The sequence below is a fragment of the Mus pahari genome, chromosome 12 (genome assembly GCF_900095145.1).
Source record: "Mus pahari chromosome 12, PAHARI_EIJ_v1.1, whole genome shotgun sequence".
NCBI classification, from domain to species: Eukaryota; Metazoa; Chordata; class Mammalia; order Rodentia; family Muridae; genus Mus; species Mus pahari.
Genome location: NC_034601.1, coordinates 81,537,178 through 81,558,521, shown reverse-complemented (window position 1 = coordinate 81,558,521; position 21,344 = coordinate 81,537,178). Strand labels below are relative to the sequence as shown.

The following is a 21,344-nucleotide window of genomic DNA, read 5'->3' as shown; positions in this document are numbered from 1 at the left end:
GTTTGCCCTGAAAAATCTGAGAACTTCTTCCTTTCTTCAATTTATTTTCATCTGCAAAGTCACCATTTCTATCTGTTCATACCAGGCACAGGGGGGCAGCCAGCAGCTATGGGGGACTACTGTGGCTCCTTTCCAGCCCCCTTTGGGAGTTTAAGAATCAGGTTATGAAAGCTCTAGGGTCAGTCTCACTTCAGGCTGAACTTAATAGCAAGAAGTGGGTAAGATGTGGGCGTCTGCTGGAGAGGGAGGCCAAGGCTGCTGGCCTGTAAGGACAAGTTCCTGTGCTCAAGGGAGGGACACCTGGCAATGAGGAGAGGGCCTCACTGTGCGAAGGGGAAACCACTTGCAGGCCAAACACCTCCAGGCAGCCCTGCTAAGGCCATCCTTGTTGGACTTGTGCCCCAGCACGCCCCACAAACCCTCAGAACAAGCATCTCCATAGAGATTTCATTGTTGAAGATGGAGTTAAGAGCTCCATCTTCAACACTCCTTGAAGGTGAACCTTGGGTCGGTTCAGTGGTCCGAAGGAAACGTGTTTATTTAACCAGCGGATCCACTGCCCCAGATCCGTGCCGGTGATCACATGGTTAGACCTTTTCATTTGCCTATTTTCTCCAAAAGACATCCCCTAGGGATATCTTATGTAACAGGAAGTACTCTTCAGAGAAAAATAGATGGTGCTATGCCTTCTGAAGGCATGTGCCCCGCCTACCAGAGCTGAGGCTGGCAAGGACCTGCTTTCCCTGATTCTCTTTGGTCAGGGTCCCCGAGCATCCTGAAAGCTAAGGAACTGCTCAACCCTAAGCACTCTTCCCTTATAACCCACAGGAAAGTTCCATATCACCAAGGGAGACCACATGAGGTGGATACAAACAACTCTGTGTGTGTGTGTGTGTGTGTGTGTGTGTGTGTGTGTGTGTGCATGTGCAGACCAGATAGACATCAGTTGATATCAGTTGCTGTTTTCAATGATGCTCTGTTTTATTTACAGAATCAGAGTCTCTCATCAAGCTTGGGGAGCATAGGTTTGGCTAGGCTAACTCTGAGGGTTCTCTGAGTACTGAAAGGATGGTTTACCATTCAGTGGAAGAAACCAACATCAGCCAAGTGTTTGGAGACAGATGGGAATCCGCTCCAGCAGCCAACCTGAGGGGAGGCCTGTCCCTCAGACTCTAAGCCCTGAGCTCCAGAAAGCTGGCCCTTTTAGATACTCCCTTCCTGGCTGTCCATGGAGGCGAGCAGTCACCAGTGAACGACAGCCACGGTCATAGCTTGGGCAGTTGAATCCATCCCTGCCTCTCTGCAACGTGCTGTGTGACCCTGAGCAACTACCATCGCCTCCAGCAAAGTGTGTCTCCATCTTTAGTCAAAAGTGTGGGTCCGTCTCGGCTCCACAGGCATAAGCAAGAATCCATCCTTCACCTGCAAGCTGATCAGACTGTCAAACAGTCTAACAGGGACAGACCTCCTATCACGCCAGGCTGAAGGGGGAGCTGCCCCTTGGGAAACTGACTTCTCTCCCATACTGAGGGTGAGCCCTGGTGGCTGAGGGCAGCTGAAGATGCTCCCGTCAGCATGTGAATTCACGTGAAGCTCACTAGGACCTTGACTGACGATCACCTGGCTACTTACAGCATGAGAGCCATTTGCCCACCCCCACCCTACATGGCCAACATTCCCAGATATCATTAGCCAGTCAGTATTGGTTCCTTTGTGCCTATCATGCCAGAGAAAGCCAGATCTGGCTGCGCACAGATCCAGGAGTAAAAGACGGAGAAACAGAGTCAGCTCTGCACAGTAGCACCAAGCCGCCATCTGAGGGGGAATCCGATCAGCTATGGACAGGATTCTGTGCAGGGGCTGGTTCAGGGGAGACTGGCTGATACTCAGGATCACGTGACAGTTAACTCCATGTCTCAGCTTAGCTAGAGTGTGGCCAACATCGGTGTAAATGCTGCTGCAAAGGGTATGTTTAGGCTCTTCAGCATCCACATCAGCTAAGGACAGCCGATGGTCCTCCTAATGTGTTACGTCCCATCCAGTCAGTTGAAAGCCTTAAGAAGAGAATCAGCAGGCTTGGAGAGCTGGCTCCGTGCCGCGGAGCAAGCACCAGGACCTGAGTTTGGATGTTAGTGCTCATGTAACGAGCCAAGCGTGGTCTTATGCATACCTGTAACCCTGGCGATTTGAGAGCACCAAGACAAGAGGATTTCTAGGGCTTTCAGCCAATCTGAAAAACCAGATACAGGCTCAGGAAGAGACCCTGCCTCAAAAGAAGGCACAACGTGGTAGAGGAAGCCACCCAGTACACTCTTCTGGTCCCCCTAGTTTTACACGTACATGCACATATACCACACACACAAGAATGAAAAAGATGGTTCTGTCTGTCTATCTTTCTACCATATCTCTATTTTCATATGTGTATGCAAGTGAGAGAGAACACATCTCTCTGGAGAGCCTGCTAACCCATGAGAGATCCCCACGTGCTTACCTGCACAGCATGGAATTCAAAGTCCCTCGTCCAGGTATCCAGGGAGGCCTGTGAGGGAGACCAGTTCTCATCAATTCAAGAAATCTATTCCATCTTCCCAGAACTCTACCTGCCTTGCCCCCACCCAGGGCTCCCTCTGATAGAAAATTAATCATTTCAATGTTCACAGAAGAGAATCAACTTGAATTGCAGTGTGGGGAGGGAACAGGTACCCTGACTCACATGCAAAGTTATTAAACACGAAAGCTCAGAAGGGAGGAGTGTTCTCCCAACAAAGCAGCAGTTGACCGTGTCTCTCCAACAGTGACGACACCCAGGGACACAGCACCCATGTCAGGAACCAGACCCCACCCAGCACCTGAGAGGCTCTCCTCAGACTTTTCCCCAGCTCAAACTCTCCTTCTAATTTATTAATTCAACTTTGCTTGCTAATTATTTGTATGGAGACACACGGTGGCACACATGTTGAGGTCAGAGGAGCCCTCGTAGGGCTGGATCTGTCCTTCCACCATGCAGATTCTAGGGAGCAAACTCTGGTCCTCCAGTGGCGAGTGCCTACACCTGCTAGACAACATCTGGTTGGCCCTTCCTCCAGCCTCTTTGTCTCCATTGTAGCCACCATTCTAATTGCCAGAAGCACAAACTGCTTGACCTGACTCCATGCTTTCCTCTCTCTCTCTCTCTCTCTCTCTCTCTCTCTCTCTCTCTCTCTCTCTCTCTCTCTCTCTCTCTCTCTCTCTCATGTTTCCCTGTTCCCCAGGTCCTCCCAGTCCTATCCACCACCTGATTTCATGTTCTCTCTCTCTCTCTTAAAAATGAAAACAAACAAACAAACAAAAGCCATGGAGTTCATGGTATGTTGTAACACTCCATTGGAGAAAATGGGTTTTCCCTTTGGCAGCTGGCATCAATTGCAAATAGTTCCTTATTCGTACTTTATTTTATGTGTATGTATATTGTGTGTCTGTGTGAGTTCTTAAGCATCATGTGTGTGCAGGTGCCCGTGGAGGACAGAGGACAGCTTCAGAGACTCTGAAACTAGGGTTACAGGCTGTTGCGTGACTCTGTGTGGGTGCTGGGGACAGCATGGAGTCCTCTGCCAGAGCATTAATTGCTTTACTGACAAGCCATCTCTCCGACCCCAAGTCAAGGAGATTCTTAAATAAGTCATAAACTGAACATCTTAGTATTTACCTTTAAACTAATCTTCCCCACAAGTTAGCAATATTTCTAGAACCACAGAATATAGCCTTGTTTTGAGTCAGGTATTTATAGCAAATAATTGAGTTAAATCAAGTTTATCCTGGACACCCTTCTGCAATATGGCTGGTGTCATTATCAGACTTTGGGCACATCTAAGAATGTATAAGAAGGAAGCCAAGCCAGGAAGACCAAAAGCAACCATCAGACACCAGAGAAAGCCCTGAAGTAACTTCCCTCTCCCAGCCTTCAGGAGGATGTAGCCCTAAGTCGCTTTGACCTCTAGAACAGAGAGTTCCGCCCTGGGTGTTATTTGGTACAACAGCCAGGTCAGAAGAATCCAGTCCCCTGCTGCCCCATGACCTCAACCTTGTCTGGAGAGACACCCCTATGCAAACACACACACACACACACACACACACACACACACACACACACACACACACACACTTCTAGTTCACATTTTATAAATCAACATTTTAAAAGAGATTTAAACAAAAAACAAAAAACAAAAACACATTTTTACACCTTACTTATTTTTAAGATAGGTTCTCTCTGTGTAGCCCTGGATGGCCTGAACTCACAGAGGTCTACAGGCAATGTCTCCTAAATTCTGTGTTTAAAAGCATGCTCCATTATATGTATCCCATTTGAAGCCATATTTAACAAGTAGTTTTTTAGAGACTGGGACCCTCTATATTGTCCTGGCTGACCTGGAACCCACATGTAGACTGGCTGGCCTCCAATTCACAGAGATCCCCCTGCCTCTGCCTCCCAAGTACTGAGATCAAAGACAAGCACCGACACACCCAACTGTATGCTCCAATTCTACACAGCAGTCTTTGCCTTTTTACATGAAGAATAATTCTTAGTAACATAGCACTGTAATCCCCAAAGGGAAGCTTTGAAAACTCAATTAGGCTTATGCGTCCTCTAGTAGAGAAAAGTACAGAAATGAGGAAATAAAAGAGGCCACCCGCACACTCAGGGCACAGGACACCACAGCTTCATGACATCAGAGGAGGATGTGGCCCTCCAGTCAAACCCACAATGAACTGCAACCTCACACTCCATTGCCTGACCCCATTCACCCTCACCCCAGCATTTTCTCCCCCCACCCCCTCCCCACTCCCATGACAGCCAGTGGCAACTAGAGTGAAACCCAGGAGCTCTGAGAGGCTGCAGCGAAGCCTGGGCCATCTAAGACCTTCCTAGAACATTTTCCAGCCAGCCCCACTCGATTCTCTAGGTTCCAACAGACATGTGTGGGGTATCTAGTAATGTAGTCTGTGATTCAATTAGCAGAAGTAATACTGCACATCGGAGAAACAAATGGATCATAGAAAACTGAGATGCAGTTTGCCCATTAGTGCTCCTATTTAAATCCTAACTGTTCAATATTTCAACAAATGTTTCAAATGTTCACCATGTGGTTTTCTGGCCAAGTGGAAATAACCGTCAGAGAAAAGGAGTTTGAATGAGAGATGGGCCTCTTTCCCAACAGGGCTCTGGCTCTAATAGCCACAGCCACAGAAGGCTGGTGTCAGAGCAGTGCAGACAAAAAGATGGGAGCAGGGAGGCCTGGGGGACACTTGGGGTACATGCAATTTTTTTTTAATTGAATGCACACCTAGAAGTGAATTTTGCATGCTCCAGACTCCAGCAGGGTGAGCAGTCCAGTAATACTGCCTCTTGCTTATGATGCAGGCAGTGACCTAAGGGTTGCTCTTGGACTGTTCAACCTCTTCCATTCTTGCCTCGATTCATTCCATTTCTGACACAAGGCAAGGGGCTTTTCATTCTTTCCTTTGTTCACTTAGCAAATATTCCTGGAGCATTTCCACCATGGCAGAAACCATGCAGGCTCCTGGGATGCTAACATAATCCTTGCTTTTGTGGGACTCATGGACCAAACGAGGAGAGTCATTTGTTCATCCGATGACTCCCTTAAACAAACGAGAAAGTGATGAGACCAGTCCTGTACCACAGAATGCTGTACAACAGCTGCCTTAGAGAGCATGAGGACCCAGCAGCAGACGTCAGAGAATGGCAAGGGTCCTGGGGATCTGGCCATGCCTCCATATTTGAAGACACGCGGGCACTGACTGGCAAAGAAAGTGAGGAGAAGATCCAGGAAGAATGAATAGGGTTGGCAGTGACAAAAACAAGCCTCCTAGCCCTGGGGAAGTGGACACAAAGCGCAAGAAAGACTGTGTTTCTACTGGGTGTGAGGCCAAGACATGGGGCCAAGGCAAAGCAAATGACTCCCACATAGGTAGCCATGTCTTGGAGCCTCCAAAGGCTTCAAAAAGGACAGTGACAAGCCCACTGTGGCTACTGTGTGGAGAAGAGAATGATGAGTAGCTATGAGGGGACCAGGAGGACATGACAGAGCCTCCAAGAGAAGAGGGGCGGAGGCTGGGAGCAGGTGGAAGATGGGGACCAGAGAGTAGAGGGTTGGAGGGGCTCCGTGGAGGCTATCTTTTCAGATAGAAACTGTGTTTCTACTCTATGCCCCTGGGGAGGACAAGATGTCCTCTAAGGAGGACAAGTCACTTAGCAGAACTTGGCAATGGGCTGTCTTTTCAAGATGGATACTGCCTTTCTACTCTGTGCCCCTGCTGATGGATACTGTGTTTCTATTCTATGCTCCCAGGGAGGATACAGCCTCCTCTGAGGACTACACCGGGAAGTGTTTACGTGCATGTGAAGTATTTACGTGCATGTTAACGAGGGCAATGCGGAGTAGGAACTGATTAGCTAAGCCTACAGTCCAGAAGCATCTGGCTCTCCAGTCTACTCTCCTACCATCAGCCTAAAAGCCTGGCATGGGTCTATCGCTCAGGGTCTGCTGGCCCATCCTCCCAAACGCCTTTCTCCATCTGTTTTATCCTAGAGATTCACAGCTGGTCTCAGACAAAGGAGGCAATTAATTAATTTCCTCTATCCCAGCCCTTCTCTGACTCATTCCCTCAGCCTCTCTCAGCCCAGCCCTGTGTCCTCCCACAGAGGCCAAGTTCTCTCCCCTTTTATCCCAGAACTTCTGTGGTAGTTACCGTCTCCACTTTTTCTGTCTCCCCTAATCCATGCTAGGGGTTTTCTGCCTTCTCCGCTTCCTCAAAGCTGCTCACCCTGGCATCCTCAGGACAGCTGTGCAGCTCTGCGACTTCTGCCAAACCATCTTCCCAGTTCCTCAGGCATCTCTCTCACCAGCACCATCTCCCCCACAACCCCCACCCCTCACCCCCACCATAGTTCTCCCTCCACCTCTGTTTTTTTTCCCTCCCCTGCCCGGAGGCTTGGTCTAAAGTGGACAGTCAGCAAAGCTCGGCCTCCACCTTCAGTGTCTACCCCATTCCTGAGCTCCTGTAACATTCACACTCCACCCCCAGAGTGTTGGCCTTAGACAGCCAGGCCAACCCCATTGTCAGGATGAGAATTTGATATAGAAAAGGAGGGAGTGGCCACCATCTGGAGGAGGAGCCCTCTTTGATTGCTCCTTCAGTGAGTGAATTCTTGAGATTGCCACAAAGTTCCACTGACAGGGCCTCAGCTGCTGACAAACTCTCTACAGGGAAGAGTTTTGTCTCCTTGGAATGAAACTGAGTAAAAAGAACCCCGGGGAGCTCTGGTGGTCAGGAAGCCTTGTATGTCTGGTGCTGGATTTGAAAATCCTCAACAAAACCTCTTCACCATGTGTACTTTATGGTCTGAGTTTGTAGCAGTGACTAAATTCAAGCTTAGTGGTTTGCTCTCAGGTACACTGCAGGTCATCTCAAGGCCTCGGCGATATCTGACTGGAAACCTCACTTCCACCTAGAGCTTCCCTTGCTCTTCACCTACCTCTTCCTTCCCACACCAGCTGGGCCATTCGGCCATATTTTGAGCACCCTGTGTTTTGGCCCCAACTGTGAATGTTCGAAGGGTTCATCTAGGTGGATTTCAGAATGAGCCACCAAGCAGACATCCAAGATAGCACATCATAAAGATGCCCGCACATCAAGATTTACCTCAGCACCTCTCAGAATAGCCAAGCCATGGAGTCAGGTGTCTGACAGCTGAGGCATGGGTAATGAAGATGTGCTCTATATCCTAGCTAAACACCCAGAAGGTTTGGGTTGGGTTTTGTTTTTTTTCAGTCACAAAGAATAACAAAGTTGTATCCTTTGCAGGAAACTGGGTGAAGTTGGGGGAAATCATATTAAGTGAATTAAGCCAGGCTCAGAAGACAAACACCATGTCTCTCTTGTGGGTGGGTCCTAGATTTTCCACAGTACAGGAAACCACATATGTATATGCCATGAAAGTAGGAGTGAAGATGTGTGGGGGACAAAAGGTTAATTCTAGGTCAGAGAGAAAGGAAGAGGGCAGGGTATGCAGGGAAATAATCCCAAAGTCCATGTGCTTGTATCAAATGTGTTTATGTAAAGCAACACTAAGTTTCATGAATATATAAAATGGAAATTTAAAAATAAAAGGCTTTTAGCAAATATTAACAGACCAGGGAGTCTTGTCTCCCAAGACTGCGTGTCAGTGGCCTGGTCATATGTGGTACAGAAGGCCTGTGGTTTGGAGATTGAGTAATGTTGGCACCACGGTACACCAGTTCTCCAGGACTCAGCTGTAAGGCTGTTGGTTCTCTGCTATTTCTGTGTCCTACAGTGTGATGGTTTGTATATGCTTGGCCCAGGGAGTGGCACTATTAGGTCTGACCTTGTTGGAGTAGGTGTGTCACTGTGGGTGTTGACTTTAAGACCCTCATCCTAACTGCCTGGAAGACAGTCTTGTCCTAGCGGCCTTCAGATGAAGATGTAGAACTTTTAGCTCCTCCTGCACCATGCCTGCCTGGACTCTGCCATGCTTCCCCCCTTGATAATAATGGACTGAATCTCTGAACCTGTAAGCCAGGACCAATTAAATGTTGTCCTTATAAGAGTTGCCTTGGTCATGGTGTCTGTTCACAGCAGTAAAACCCTAACTAAGACATGCAGTAACTGGCTTTCTTTCCATACTGCCCTAAAATGAACTAAGAGCCCCTGAATTTGCTTCGGGGCCACTCACCTCATAGGGCTCCTTGGTGGCTCTGCACTTCTCTATCTGGTAGAGCTGGGTCTTGTAGCAGATGCTGTCTTGGGTGTCCGATTTCTTCCAGAGAAAGAAATAAGAAGCATAGCTCAAGTCTTGGGAAATAGAAACGTCCATTACACAGTCATGAATTTTCTTTTCAACCAGTGCTAAGCTGAGAAAACGTCAAAAATGGCTGAAACACCAGTGAGCTGCAAGGTAGAGCCTCATCCCAGTACTGAATGCTAGGAGAACCCAGAGCCCAGGAGACTCAGACAGTCTGAGGGCAGGGCTCTACTCTTCTACTAGGTTCTTTCATCTGCCCAGTGTTTACCGTCAGAGGAGAAAGCAGCAACCAACTCGTTAAGCTGGGAGAACCAGCTGCCTACCTGAGTAGGAAGCAGCATGCCCGCTTGCTTATTGTAGAACAGGGCTGAGAATGTAGCTCAGCTGGTAGAGAGCTTGCCTAGAACTTGGAGCTCCGAGTTGAATTGGCAGCACAGTGGCTATGCCTATAATCCCAGGACGTGCAAAATGCGTGAAGGATCAGAGGTTCAAGGTCATCTTTGACTACATAGAAAGTCTGAGACTAGCCTGGGACAGGAGACCCAGCCTCAAAAACAAAACAAAACAAAACAAAAATAGCTTGGGGTGATGGGATTACGTCACCCCAAGGAGAGCCACAGCAAGCCACAGTGGAAGCCATCAAAGAAGGCAGCTTAAAATATGAATCTCTTGATAAAAGAAAGATTAAAAAAAAAAAAAAAAAAAAAAAGCAGAGGAGAAAGGAATTCAAACAGGGAGAGCTTGGTCACGGGGCTGGATTTGAAAAACACACATGGGTTGTTGGTGATTGGCCAAGATAACTGGGACAGTGCCTAAAGGCAGTTAGATGAGCCACATCTGGACATCGCTGTGTGGACCAGCTGCAGCCATGGGCAGAGACCAGTTCACTCCACTTGCCTAGAAAACGGGTTCTTATACCAGGTACATCTTACGATCAAAGAGTTAAGTGTTACTGCTCAGGAAAACCAAACCCTGCTCCAGTCAGAAGGAACCGCATGGTCTGGGTTTCCAGGGAATGCGTTCCACTGGACAAGGCCACGGTCAGCTTTGCAACACTTAAAACTGACGCTAGGCAAAGCTGAAGAGAGGAAAAGACAGCAGAAGGCAAGGATCCCAGGCGAAGCAAGACACAGCCTAAGAGTTTCCGACACAAGGTCCCTCTTGCTTGACATGAACTATGGGGCAGCGTCAAGACAGTATGAGTGACCATAATTCCTAGGTGTAAATGTGTAAGTAGGCACAAGCACCCTTCCATCTGTGATGGTCTGGAGATGCTTGGCCCAGGGAGTGGCGCTATTAGGAGGTGTGGCCCTGTTAGAATAGGTGTGGCCCTGTTGTATTAGGTGTGTCACTATGGGTGTGGAATTTAAGATCCTCGTCTTTGCTGCCAGGAAGCCAGTGTTTTTCTTGAAACTTCTTAAGATGTAGAACTCTCAGCTCTGCCTCCACCATGCCTGCCTGGACGCTGCCATGCTCCCACCTATTGAACCTGTAAGCCAGCCCCAATTAAATGTTGTTGCAGTAAACCCTAACTAAGACACCATCTAACCTTGAAAAATACCCAAAGACCTAAATCACCTGAGTCTGTAGCAACATTATTCAGTGATACATGAAACCAAGACCTTCCCCGCACACTCGGCTCCATCACATCACTCCAAAATTTCTGAACAGCATTCATTATTTGAATAAGAAAATCAGTGTGCACATCCCCCCCTTTATTTGGGAACCATTCAAAAGATTAGCTTTTAGCCTCTGGCATGGTGTCCAAATGGTATCACCCAGAACTTTAATGAGTGAAGAAGTTGTACGGAGGCATCTATAAGAATATGCATATTTATCATTCATCAAGGGCCATTGTACCAATGTACCATCTGCATTATAAGATACACAGTAAGGCAGGAATTTAAAAGGATAAGATGAGAAAGAGACATGGAAATGGGCTCTTTTTATAGAAGAGAAATAAGGAACAGCCTCAAGTCTCTTTTTAGGTTCTTCTAATGAGAGCAGAAAGCCACTTATCATTATTATTATTATCATCATCACTTAATAAATTAACAGAATTTACTGCAGTGGTTTGAGTATGCTTCCTGGAAGTTTGCCCTCAGAAGCCTGGTTCCTCATGAGTCAGTATTAAGAAGTGGTAGAGCACTTAACACAAAGGGGACCAATATAAGATAATGAGGTCATCAGGACTAACATGGAAGGGACTGGTATTATCTTATACAGCGAGTCAGTCACCAAGAAAGTGCGCTGTTAGAAGTAAGGCCACCTCACTCAGTTGGCCCTTCTGCCTGAAGTTATTCCCCTTCACTGGCAAGTCATGACAAAGAATGGGGATATATCCCAGAGGCTAGGGTATGAGCCTCACTTTCACTTTCCAAAGTATGGGCTCAACCAAGCCTTTTTTAAAAAAAGATGCACACAACACGCATGTGCGCACATGAGCACACACACACACACACACACACACACACACACACACACACACACCCTTCTTGCATGTATGTGTGCACGCCAGAAGAGGGCACCAGATCTCATTATAGATGGTTGTGAGCCACCATGTGGTTGCTGGGAATTGAACTCGGGACCTCTGGAAGAGCAGGTAGTGCTCTTAACCTCTGAGCCATTTCTCTAGCCCCCAAACCTCTTTCTTTAAGTGAGTATCTAGCCCCTATATATATTATATATATCAATTACATCTCAAAGCTTGATTATGGATCCTGAGTAACTGTGTGTCTGTACCAGGCTAGTCTGTGGGCATGTCTGTGAGAAACCATCTTGATTATTAATTGATGTGGAGGGCCCACACGCTGTGGGCAGTACCTCCCCTGAACACGTGATTCTGAGCTCCATAAGAAAGTTAGCAAGCCAGAATACAAGCCACCAGTACCGCTCCTCCATTGGCCCTGCCTCCAGCTCTTACCCTGACTGCCCTGGACACTGGACTACGACTTGGAAATATAAACCAAACAAACCTTCTCCTCCCTGAATTCTTTTCAGAGTGGTTTGTCATAGTTCCAGAATAGGATAACATGTCACCTGATGTCATTTTCCTATGACTTATGGCCAGCACACAGGTACTGTCTCAAAGCCTCAAACCAGAAGATCAGAAGTACAAATCAATTATCTCCTCATGTTCATCGTTCTTGTTGGAGAAAGCTTTTTAGTGTTTCTTCTCACATATGTCTTTCATTTGGTCACACACACACACACACACACACACACACACACACACACACCAAGAAAGCTCCAGGTATTTACCTAGAAGTTAATAATGAGCTGAGTCAGCTTGAGACACCTGCACTTCCATCCAGATGTCTGGCTTGGGAACATCTGCATTTCCATCCAGATGTTTGGCTGACCTCCAGGCAAGCTTCTTCACACACCAAGCCCTGTTATCTAAGTGGGTCTCACCCTCTCTGCTAACAAGAGCTTCACTGGGACCATCATGCCTTGTGGATATTATTTTGTCATTTCTGCCCTATCAAGTCATTTCACTAGCTACAGGTTTTCATCTTTTGCTCTAAGATAGAAACTCTAAAATGTTTCTAACCTTCCTGGTTGGTGGAATTCTGTGACACATTAGGTTATTGTGAGACTTTAAACAGCACTGAACTATCTCTAGAGTTTGATCTTGCCATCTCTATTCTGTCCTCCTAACCAAGACACAGACATGCCACTAGACCACAAGGTACAGTATATGCAGGGTCAAGATCATCTGTAAAAGAGTGTTCAATCAAACCTCGGATGGGCTTCTGTACCCTGAGTTTCTCCAACTCTGTTGGAGCTGGTCTATACTGTACCTACACTTCCACACCAACGCAGAGCAGTATTGTATAGTATCTATATGCTGTTTTACAGCATTCTCCTTGAGAGATTGTCAATATTCATATGAGCTACTGTGGCCAAGATGATAAAGGTGCCATAATCATCAATGTTCTACTACTGCCCAATCTGTTCTTCAGGTGTGGTACAACACACCTGGACTTTTTTGAAACTTTATTTTATATGCATGAGTGTTTTGCCTACATGTTTGCATACTATGGGAGTGGCAGAAGTGGAGGGCATTAGATCCCCTGAGACTGGAGTCACAGATGGTTGTGAACAACCTTGTGGGTGCTGGGAATCGAACACAGGTCCTCTGTGAGAGCAACCAGTGCTCTTAACTGTCAAACCAACTCTTCACCCCCTCCCTTGGGCTTTTTAACAGCTAGCCTGTGTGAAGCTGCCGGAGTCAACCTAGCAAGGCCCGTTGTGTTATTATCTGCAGCTGTAAACCTAAACACTGGTTTGTTTTGTTTTGTTTTGTTTTGTGGTCTTGGCACCCTAAGGTAACTTGTTCCAGGGCTTCCAACAAATTCCAATTTGTGGTTTTACGGGAAAACGTGCAAAATTTGCATATAAACTATGTTCCTCCCCCAAACACTTTAAATCTCTGACTTACTTACAGTACCTAATACAATGCAAATGCCATGTCACTATTATGTAGGGAATGACAGGAGAAAAGGTGCGTATCTCCAGCACTAATACAATATTCTCCTAAGTATTTTTGAGCCATGGTTGGTTGAATCCTGCAGACACAAACCATTGAGACAGATGGCGGACTAGTGAATAACTTTTCTGTACCCCATCCTTTATACACCTAGGCGCTGCTGCCCAACTTTTACTAGCAGTGAAGACCCCAGTTCCTCTAAAGGAGAGGACCCAAAGAGCTGAGAGGTGACAGAATACAGGCAGACAACTGGGAACAGAAGATAAACAGAGCTAAGCCCCTCAGATTCAGCCAGGCAGGGCTAACTTTTATGGGAGAGCATTTGGAGCGCATCTCAGACCAGCTGCACCATCTAAGAAACGGGTTTTGCCAGTCCTTTATGCCACACTCAAGAGAATGGGCCTCACGTTTTTGACTAAAATAACAGCACGGCTCAAGTGTTGGCTGCTTCACCACACTAGACAGAAGATGCTGCTGGGGGTGGGGGTGGGGGTGGGGCATGGAGTATCACTTACCCCTGACAAATAGCGCTCAAGTTTCTTGTTCAACAGGAAGTAGATGGCCAGGATGTGGCAGGCGCGGTTGGAGAGCACCGTGTTGATGACGTCACTGTTCTTGTAGCCCAGCTTTTCAGTCATGTGCAGCACCACGCTGGGACTCAGGTCTTCCAGAGAAATCCTATGAGGGGTAGACACAGGGAGCCAGTTACCTCTCCACATTCTCAGAGTGACTCACAAAAGTGGCAGACGGATGGGTCCACACAGGGCCCCAGGGACAACTGAGTTGCCCCATCACTCATGCATTCTCTGAGTACTGGGCCTCGAGGCACACACTGCCATCCATGCCTGCTTTGTATGGTGCAGGCTGATGGAATCCAGGGCTTTGCTCACGCCCGCAGGCACCGTCCTAACTGAGCTACATCTCCAGTCCCCCCTGACTTTTTATTTTGAAAATTTTCACATATATAGAACAGTTGTGGGTTTACTATATAACCTGTGTGTTCCCCATCCATAGGATTCAATTAATCTTAGAACATTTCAGAAAAAAAAATTATATCCATACTGAGCATAAAGACTCTAAAGGCTTTTTTACTGTCATTATTCCCTGAAGCAATACAGCATAACAACTATTATAAATCAACTAGAGGTAATTCAAAGAGTGTGCATGGCTTATGTACAAAGCATACATTTTATATAGGAGACTTGAGTGTCTTTAGATTTGCGTGGTGAAGCAGCTTGCCATGTAGCCCTGGCTGTCCTAGAACTCACCATGTAGACCAGGCTGACCTCAAACTCACAGAGATCTGCCTGCCTCTGCCTCCCAAGTGCTGGGACTAGAGGTCTGTGCCACCACACCTGCGGCATCTGTAGATCTTTAATTTTTTTTTTTTTTTCAGGGAGATCACAAGAATGGCCCCACAGATATGGAGAGATGACTGTGATTAGCATGTGTGACCTGGGTATGCTTTGCCATGCTTGCTGCATTTGGGGTTCCTATCATTGTCGATAAAACGTTTTAAATTATAGACACTATACTATGTCATTTCTAAACACTTCAGTGTGTCCCTTTAAAAGCAAAGGAGTTCATAGGAGAAAGCTGTGTGAAAGAGCAGCATAAAACTTGGGGTTTTATTTTCTTAACTTTCCAAAAGGGAAGGAAGCAGTGACAATATCCAAATTAATTAAACCAGGAGAGAGCAGTATTGGGAAACTAGAAAATAGATTTTACAAATATATATATCTTTGGCTGTATGTTTCTTCACCTTTTATTTAAGGTTTATTTAAGGGCCGGTAAAGCAAGAAAAACAATTACCAGGAATATATAATTTTTTTGCCTTGAAGAATTTTTCAAAATAAAACTGTAAATAACACATACCTCACCCAACAGTTTAGAATTCTGCTCTCCTATCTTATCAAAACAGATTTATTTTCTTTATCCAATAACCTTATATAACAGAAGACCCCAAGCTACTATTTTCTTTCAACAAGACCTTTAACACTTTTACTGTCTATTAGCTAGTTGTTTACACAAACACACCCCACTCACACACACAGTCACACACACACACACACACACACACACACACACACACACACACTACCCAAGATGGCTAAAAAGTGTAAGAAACTGAACTAGTGTTCACCTCACCAAAGCCTGCCTTTAGCCCCTGTGGAGAGGCTACAAAACTATAAGCCATATTGTAAATCTTTATCACTGAAGAGGTTGCTAAACACAGGAAGGGCTCTCTGTGTTTCTTGGGCCAGATCCACAGTCTTCGACAGGCTCTGTGTTGGGTGGGTGGCATACGCTCACTTAGACATTAACTTAATGGCTCCTTTGGTTGCCACCAATGCTACACACTTCTTACCAGAAGCAGCCTGTGTGTTGTTCCACAGTGATAAGACGTTGTCCCTCAGCTCTGTTGGCAGGCTCATAGGGGGGATAATTTTTCTGGTGTCCATTTCAGTTCCTGGCCCAAATTGAACAGGTATTGGAAAATGGTGTCTATTTCCAGGTTCCCGTGACAACTTAGGTAACCTAGACTTTGTCTAAATTACTACACAAGAGCCAAATGCTAGATTTCTACATGGTGACTAGACAAACTCACCTCCTCTATGCACAGAGCAAGGGTGAATGTGGTCAAGTATCCTAGATGCGGATCCTACGAACGGCCATCCCGAGAGCCTTGTTGAGCATCTAGTTTAAGGCACTCAGCCTTCAGCTCTCATAAGGCTTAGTGGATATTTCCAGACTTTTGTGGTCCAAGACTTGGGGATTTTCAAAAGTACGGCCAGAGGACGCCCCTACCCTGCCCCTTTGTCTGTGGTTCTCCGGTCCTCATCCAAGTTAGAAAGACTGTAAGGCTCTCAAGGGTTAAAAGAAGAAAGAAGAGGCTGGAGTCAGGTGGTCTCCATATGAGATGTAGCCAAAGGGAGGGTCCTTATCCCTCAATCACAGTGGCTCAAAGAATGACAAACGAGTCAAAAAGAACAAGGAAATGTCTCTGGTGCTGGTTTCCCCATCTGTAGTCTGCAGAGACAGCCCGAACGGGCAGTTTGCCTCTTAGTGCACCCGCCTGTAACCCTCCCTCATGGACAGCAAGCCCACAATATGGCCGCTGAAGTGAATGATCTGACCTTCCTTGTTCCCAAGCAGCAGGTCTGAAGGTGAAAGACCCAGTTCCATGAGATTCGAGAAGCTTAATGCTGGCAGGAGAGCTCACCAGTAGATAGATCTCCACTTCCCCATATCTATCTATCCATCGATAGATAGATCAATCAATTCATTCATCCATCCATTTATTTCTCTCTGTCTTTCTCTGTCTCTCTGTCTCTGTCTGTCTGTCTGTCTGTCTGTCTGTCTGTCTGTCTGTCTCTCTCTCTCTCTCTCTCTCTCTCACACACACACAGGCACACACCCTACAGTTCATTTAATTGAACCCTTTAAGTGAACTAGAAAGAAGTTAGGGAAGATGCAGTCCGTCAGAGCGAGGCTTGGTAAGGGATGTGCTATAGCTCAGCTTCTATTTCTCTAACCAGGTGCCACCGGACCAATTTGGCACAAACACCTAGGACAGCCCTGGTTGCATCTTCCTGCCCAATGAGATGGGCCTGTCTCTGGGTAACAGGTTGCTGAAGTGGGCACAGCCAGGTCGAGGAGGAGGGCAGGGTATAAACAGCCTTGACTTTAATCACGCATGGCTTCCTGTCCCGAGCTTGGAGAGCTCACAGACGGGCCACATCTCACTGGAGAAGGCGTTCCTCCATCTGTGCCACTTTACCTGTTGGGATAGGTGACATTGCAGGGCACCTTCCCGGTGTAATTCTCATTCAGCCAGCGATTCGCCAGCGCTTGCTGGATATTCGGCCTCTTCACAGGGTCTGGTTCCAGAAGAGAGCGCAGAAAGTTGACGGCCCCTGTGAGACAGTCCACAAAGAACACACTTTAGAGACTGGACACAGTTGCAGACACTGAAGCCGCAGCCCGAGGTCTTCCACCTCCTCAGCCCCTCAGAGCCTCTGCCCTTTGCCAGGTCACACCCATGAGGTAACTCATGCAAGGAGAGCTCCAGTGTGCATGTGGCCCTCTGTCTTCAAGAACATAGAGATAGAACCGGTGTATGGATTCCGTAATAGCCATGGGGTACATTTAATGCTGCCAGACTTTTTAAAAAGATTCATTTATTTTTATTTTATTTTGAGTGGTTTTACCTGCATGCATGCAATTGCACTATGCACATGCAGTGCCCACAGAGGCCAGAAGAGGGCGTCCTCTGTAACTGGAGTTACAGGTGTCTGGTTAGCCACCGCGTGTGTGTGCTGGGAACTGAACCTGGGTCTTAGGAAGAACAGCAAATGCCCTTAACTGCTGAGGTAACTCTCCAGCCTCAACATTGACAGTTTTAGAGCTAAATCTCCAAATAAGATGATCCTAACATCTCCCCCCAAGAGAGGCTTCTGGTTTTGAAAAGATATATTCCTCCCTCTGTACCCCTATACTGCAAGAGCCACTGGAGGGCTTTTTGGTCTTGTTTTGTTGTTTGGTGTGTGCATCCATGAGAGTTCAAACACAGAAGCCAGAGGATCATGTCCAGTGCCCTGTTCTGTCATCCTCCATGACAGGGTCTCTTCTCTGAACTTGGAGATCAACAAAAACCAGCAAATCCTATCTCTGCCCTCCACAACCATGGGGTTACAGGTCATACACAATTATGTGAGACATTTTAATGCAAGTGCTGGGGATTTGAACTCAGGTCTTCCTGTTTGAACAGCAAGCCCTCTTACTCACTGAGTCATCTTCTCAACTCACCATTTGGATTTTAAACAAGAACATCTATTGTCCAAGGGCAAAGGGGTGGGTTTTATGAACTGGACTGGAGGTACTGACTGAGTTAGGGTGCTTTCCGAGACCTCTGATGTGTACCCCTAAAGGACTGGCATTCCTTCACACACAGGGTCAGGCTTCTTTGAAGGGTGATTAACCAGAAGAGCTAGGAATGCTGGATGCACACCTCTGTTCTATTTTCAACCACCAAGTGCTCTAGATCTTCACGAATTGCTGATGAGCACAAGTAATTTTAGTTCAAGTCTCTGCTGACGAGTCATGTACCTCTGGGCGTCACAAATATCACGTCACTATCCTGAAAAGACTTTATGAACATCCTCAGAGAGCTGTGAGGTTTGTCCTTGGATCTTGAACATATCCGTGTGTCTCTGGGGCCAGGAGGGACTACATCATCCCAGAAAGTGGAATCTAGCATAGTCACAGGCCACGGCTCCTTCGAGCTGACTCTTGGGCTCTCTACTCCAGCCGAGAGGGTTGAAACGAGCTGAATAGGGGCTCCCTCACCTGCAAATAACAGGAAGTAGGCACGGCTGTGGTGCCAACACTCTTTCTTTCAGGAGCAGTCAGACCTCTCAAGTCTGAGCTGGCCTCTGTGAGCACTGGACACTGCCAAAGGCAGGGGCTGCAGGCAACAGACAAAGCCACCTGACGTTAGAGCAGCCGGCCGGATGCAAGCAGAGGCCTGTCCTGGCAGGAGTCTACTCTCTCATCTCCTCTGAGCTAAGAATCCATTGGCGGTGGATGGTTAAGCCTTCCTGGAAATCTTAACCAGGCCCAACCTCCAGCAATGCCAGTCTTCAGCTCCTCTCTGGTGGATCTGTGGGGCAGAATCCTCTTAACTGGAAGAGTCTGTTTGGAATGTATTATAAACGCTACTGCTATGGCACCCGTGACGAGAGAGTAAACTGTTGGAAAAAAATCTCTCAGCCGAGAAAAGCATTCGCTAACTCTGTGATACGCAAGAGCCAACTTGCAGAAACCAGCTAGAGGAAGGTTCCCAGCTACGTGATGAGGAGAGGGAGGTGGCTCTCTGCGCACGTCATAGGCTCGCAAGGACAGGACTGCTGAAATTTGTTTCCAACTGTACTTTGCTAAAATAAAATGAAACTTTGGATTTAATCTAAATGGAATAATAATGAGGTTTAATTGGTGCAATCACTGTAAGGAGGACTGACAGAATATCAGATTAATGAAGATAGGTGTTCCTGATGAACAGTAACATTGATGCATTTTCAATCGGCAACGACATCACTCAAAAGACGAGACCTGAAGACAAGAGATAACCTGGCACATTCAGGGGCTGCAGAGGGATAGACTGTACGTTGACTAAGGGAAGGGGGCTGGAGGGTCGGCTCGGCAGCTAAGAGACAGTGCTACGCTTGCAGGGGACCCGAGTTCAGTTCCGGGGTATCCATGTTGGGCATCTCACAACTACCTGCTAACTCCTGCTCTGGGGGTCGGACCCCCCTCTTCTGGCTTCTGTGGGCACTGCGCACACATGAGCGTGAGCATGCGTGTGTGTGTCTTTGAACAATAAGGGAAAGAAATAACAGAGCACAAAGGAAATCCTGGGTTCTCAGACAAACCAACTTCCTCACTCGGACAGTCAGTTTCTTGTTAGTTAACTGGGAATGACGGCATTCACCGTGCCTGACTGTGTAAAAAGGCGGTAACGGTAACGGGAAAACACCTACATTCTGTGTTCCACGAAGGGGCGGCTTCTCCTGTTACTGATAAACTAGTATTGCAGGATATAATGATGATGTCATAAGAGAGCAAGCCACGCTTGTTGCAATGGCTTGTTCCTTCCACAGCCTGTGTGTGGCTCACACTAGTATAGTTCACATATATCTCTGCCTTTCCACCCTCAGTACTTACCACGTCCATTACACGACTGAGGTCATGTACCATGCTTATATACCAGAAGGTAAGCGTAGCTTTTACTGCTGGGTGGAGAGCCCCACCCCCACTCTCACCCCCATACCTCCCCTGCACGGGCTAGCAATGGGATTCTACTTGGGCTCAGAACTCTTCTATTCTTGACCCAACTTCTAATTACTATAAACGCTAGTAAGCCCTGGTGGTCCTAAGCCCCTGGGAGTTGGGACTGACTGTTGTTATTATGACTGAAGGCAGAAAATTGGCAACTGTCTAATTTCTCGGAGTCCCACTAATACTCATCAACCCCTGCTTACTCTTTCCAGCATCTTCCTAGTATCCTGTGTCATGGGTCATTTAGGACAAAGCAAGCTCTAAACCATCAGAAGCATGTCAGAATCACCCTGAGAGATGACAGTGTTTAAGACTATATAATGAAGCTGCAAATGGAGTATTCGAAGGAGAACACAACATGGTACAGCCACTCCAAACAACAGTGTGGTACCTTCTTACGGAGTTGTGTGCACTTACTAAATGACACAGTAATTTGGTTCTTAGCTCTTGGTCTTACAGAAATCACATTCATACAAATATCTGGAGGTAAATGTTCATAGCAGCTTCATTCAAAGTAGTCCCAAACTGGAACTAATCCAGTGATCCTGCAATGGGCAAATGGTTAAAAGAAAACCTGTGGTATGTCCATACATGGGAACACAACTCAGCCGTGAAAAGGGACAAGGTTCAGATTCATCCAGCAACTAAAGTGAATCTTAACACAGTTGCAGTGAGAAATGGATCTGTACAGGGCTTGTACATTTGTTCATCTCTATAATTCCTTCATTTCAAAAATGCTAAAGAGATGGAAAAGGGGTAGTAGCCTATAGGGGTTTGTAGAGGGGAAGGGAGGGAGGTGATGATGGCTATACAGGGAGGGGTTAGTGTGCCTTTATGTTAGTGGCTGTCTCCAGCACAGTGGCAATGTGCACTGTGATATATTCACATGGTTCTAAATACACACCGGCAAACATGTGGGTTTTATCAATGTCTATTTCCTAATGGAAATTACATCAGTAATTAAAGATACTACGGTTGTGGGAACTGGGTAAAGGATGTGTAGATTTCTCCATTCATGTCTTAAGCTGTGTATACATCCAAAACAAACAAACAAAAAAGTCACAACAACAAAAAAATACTGTTTTATCTGTTACTTTATTTAAAGCACCAATACTACTAACTGTTTGACATATATGTATATATGTGTGTATGTATGTGTATGAGAGCATTATGTGTATATATATATATATATAT

At 46.6% G+C, this 21,344-nt stretch overlaps 1 protein-coding gene across 1 annotated transcript in view; it reads right to left on the bottom strand.

The window, feature by feature from the left end:
• Positions 1-21,344, bottom strand: part of Hunk (hormonally up-regulated Neu-associated kinase) — a 108,208-nt gene that overhangs the window by 8,685 nt on the left and 78,179 nt on the right. Inside the window, exons 6-9 of the mRNA XM_021209085.2 lie at positions 17,095-17,230; positions 13,829-13,991; positions 8,753-8,836; positions 2,492-2,539 (exon numbers count right to left, since the gene is read on the bottom strand). Coding sequence (XP_021064744.1) covers positions 2,492-2,539; positions 8,753-8,836; positions 13,829-13,991; positions 17,095-17,230 — 431 coding nt within the window. The remainder of the gene's footprint in view (positions 1-2,491; positions 2,540-8,752; positions 8,837-13,828; positions 13,992-17,094; positions 17,231-21,344) is intronic.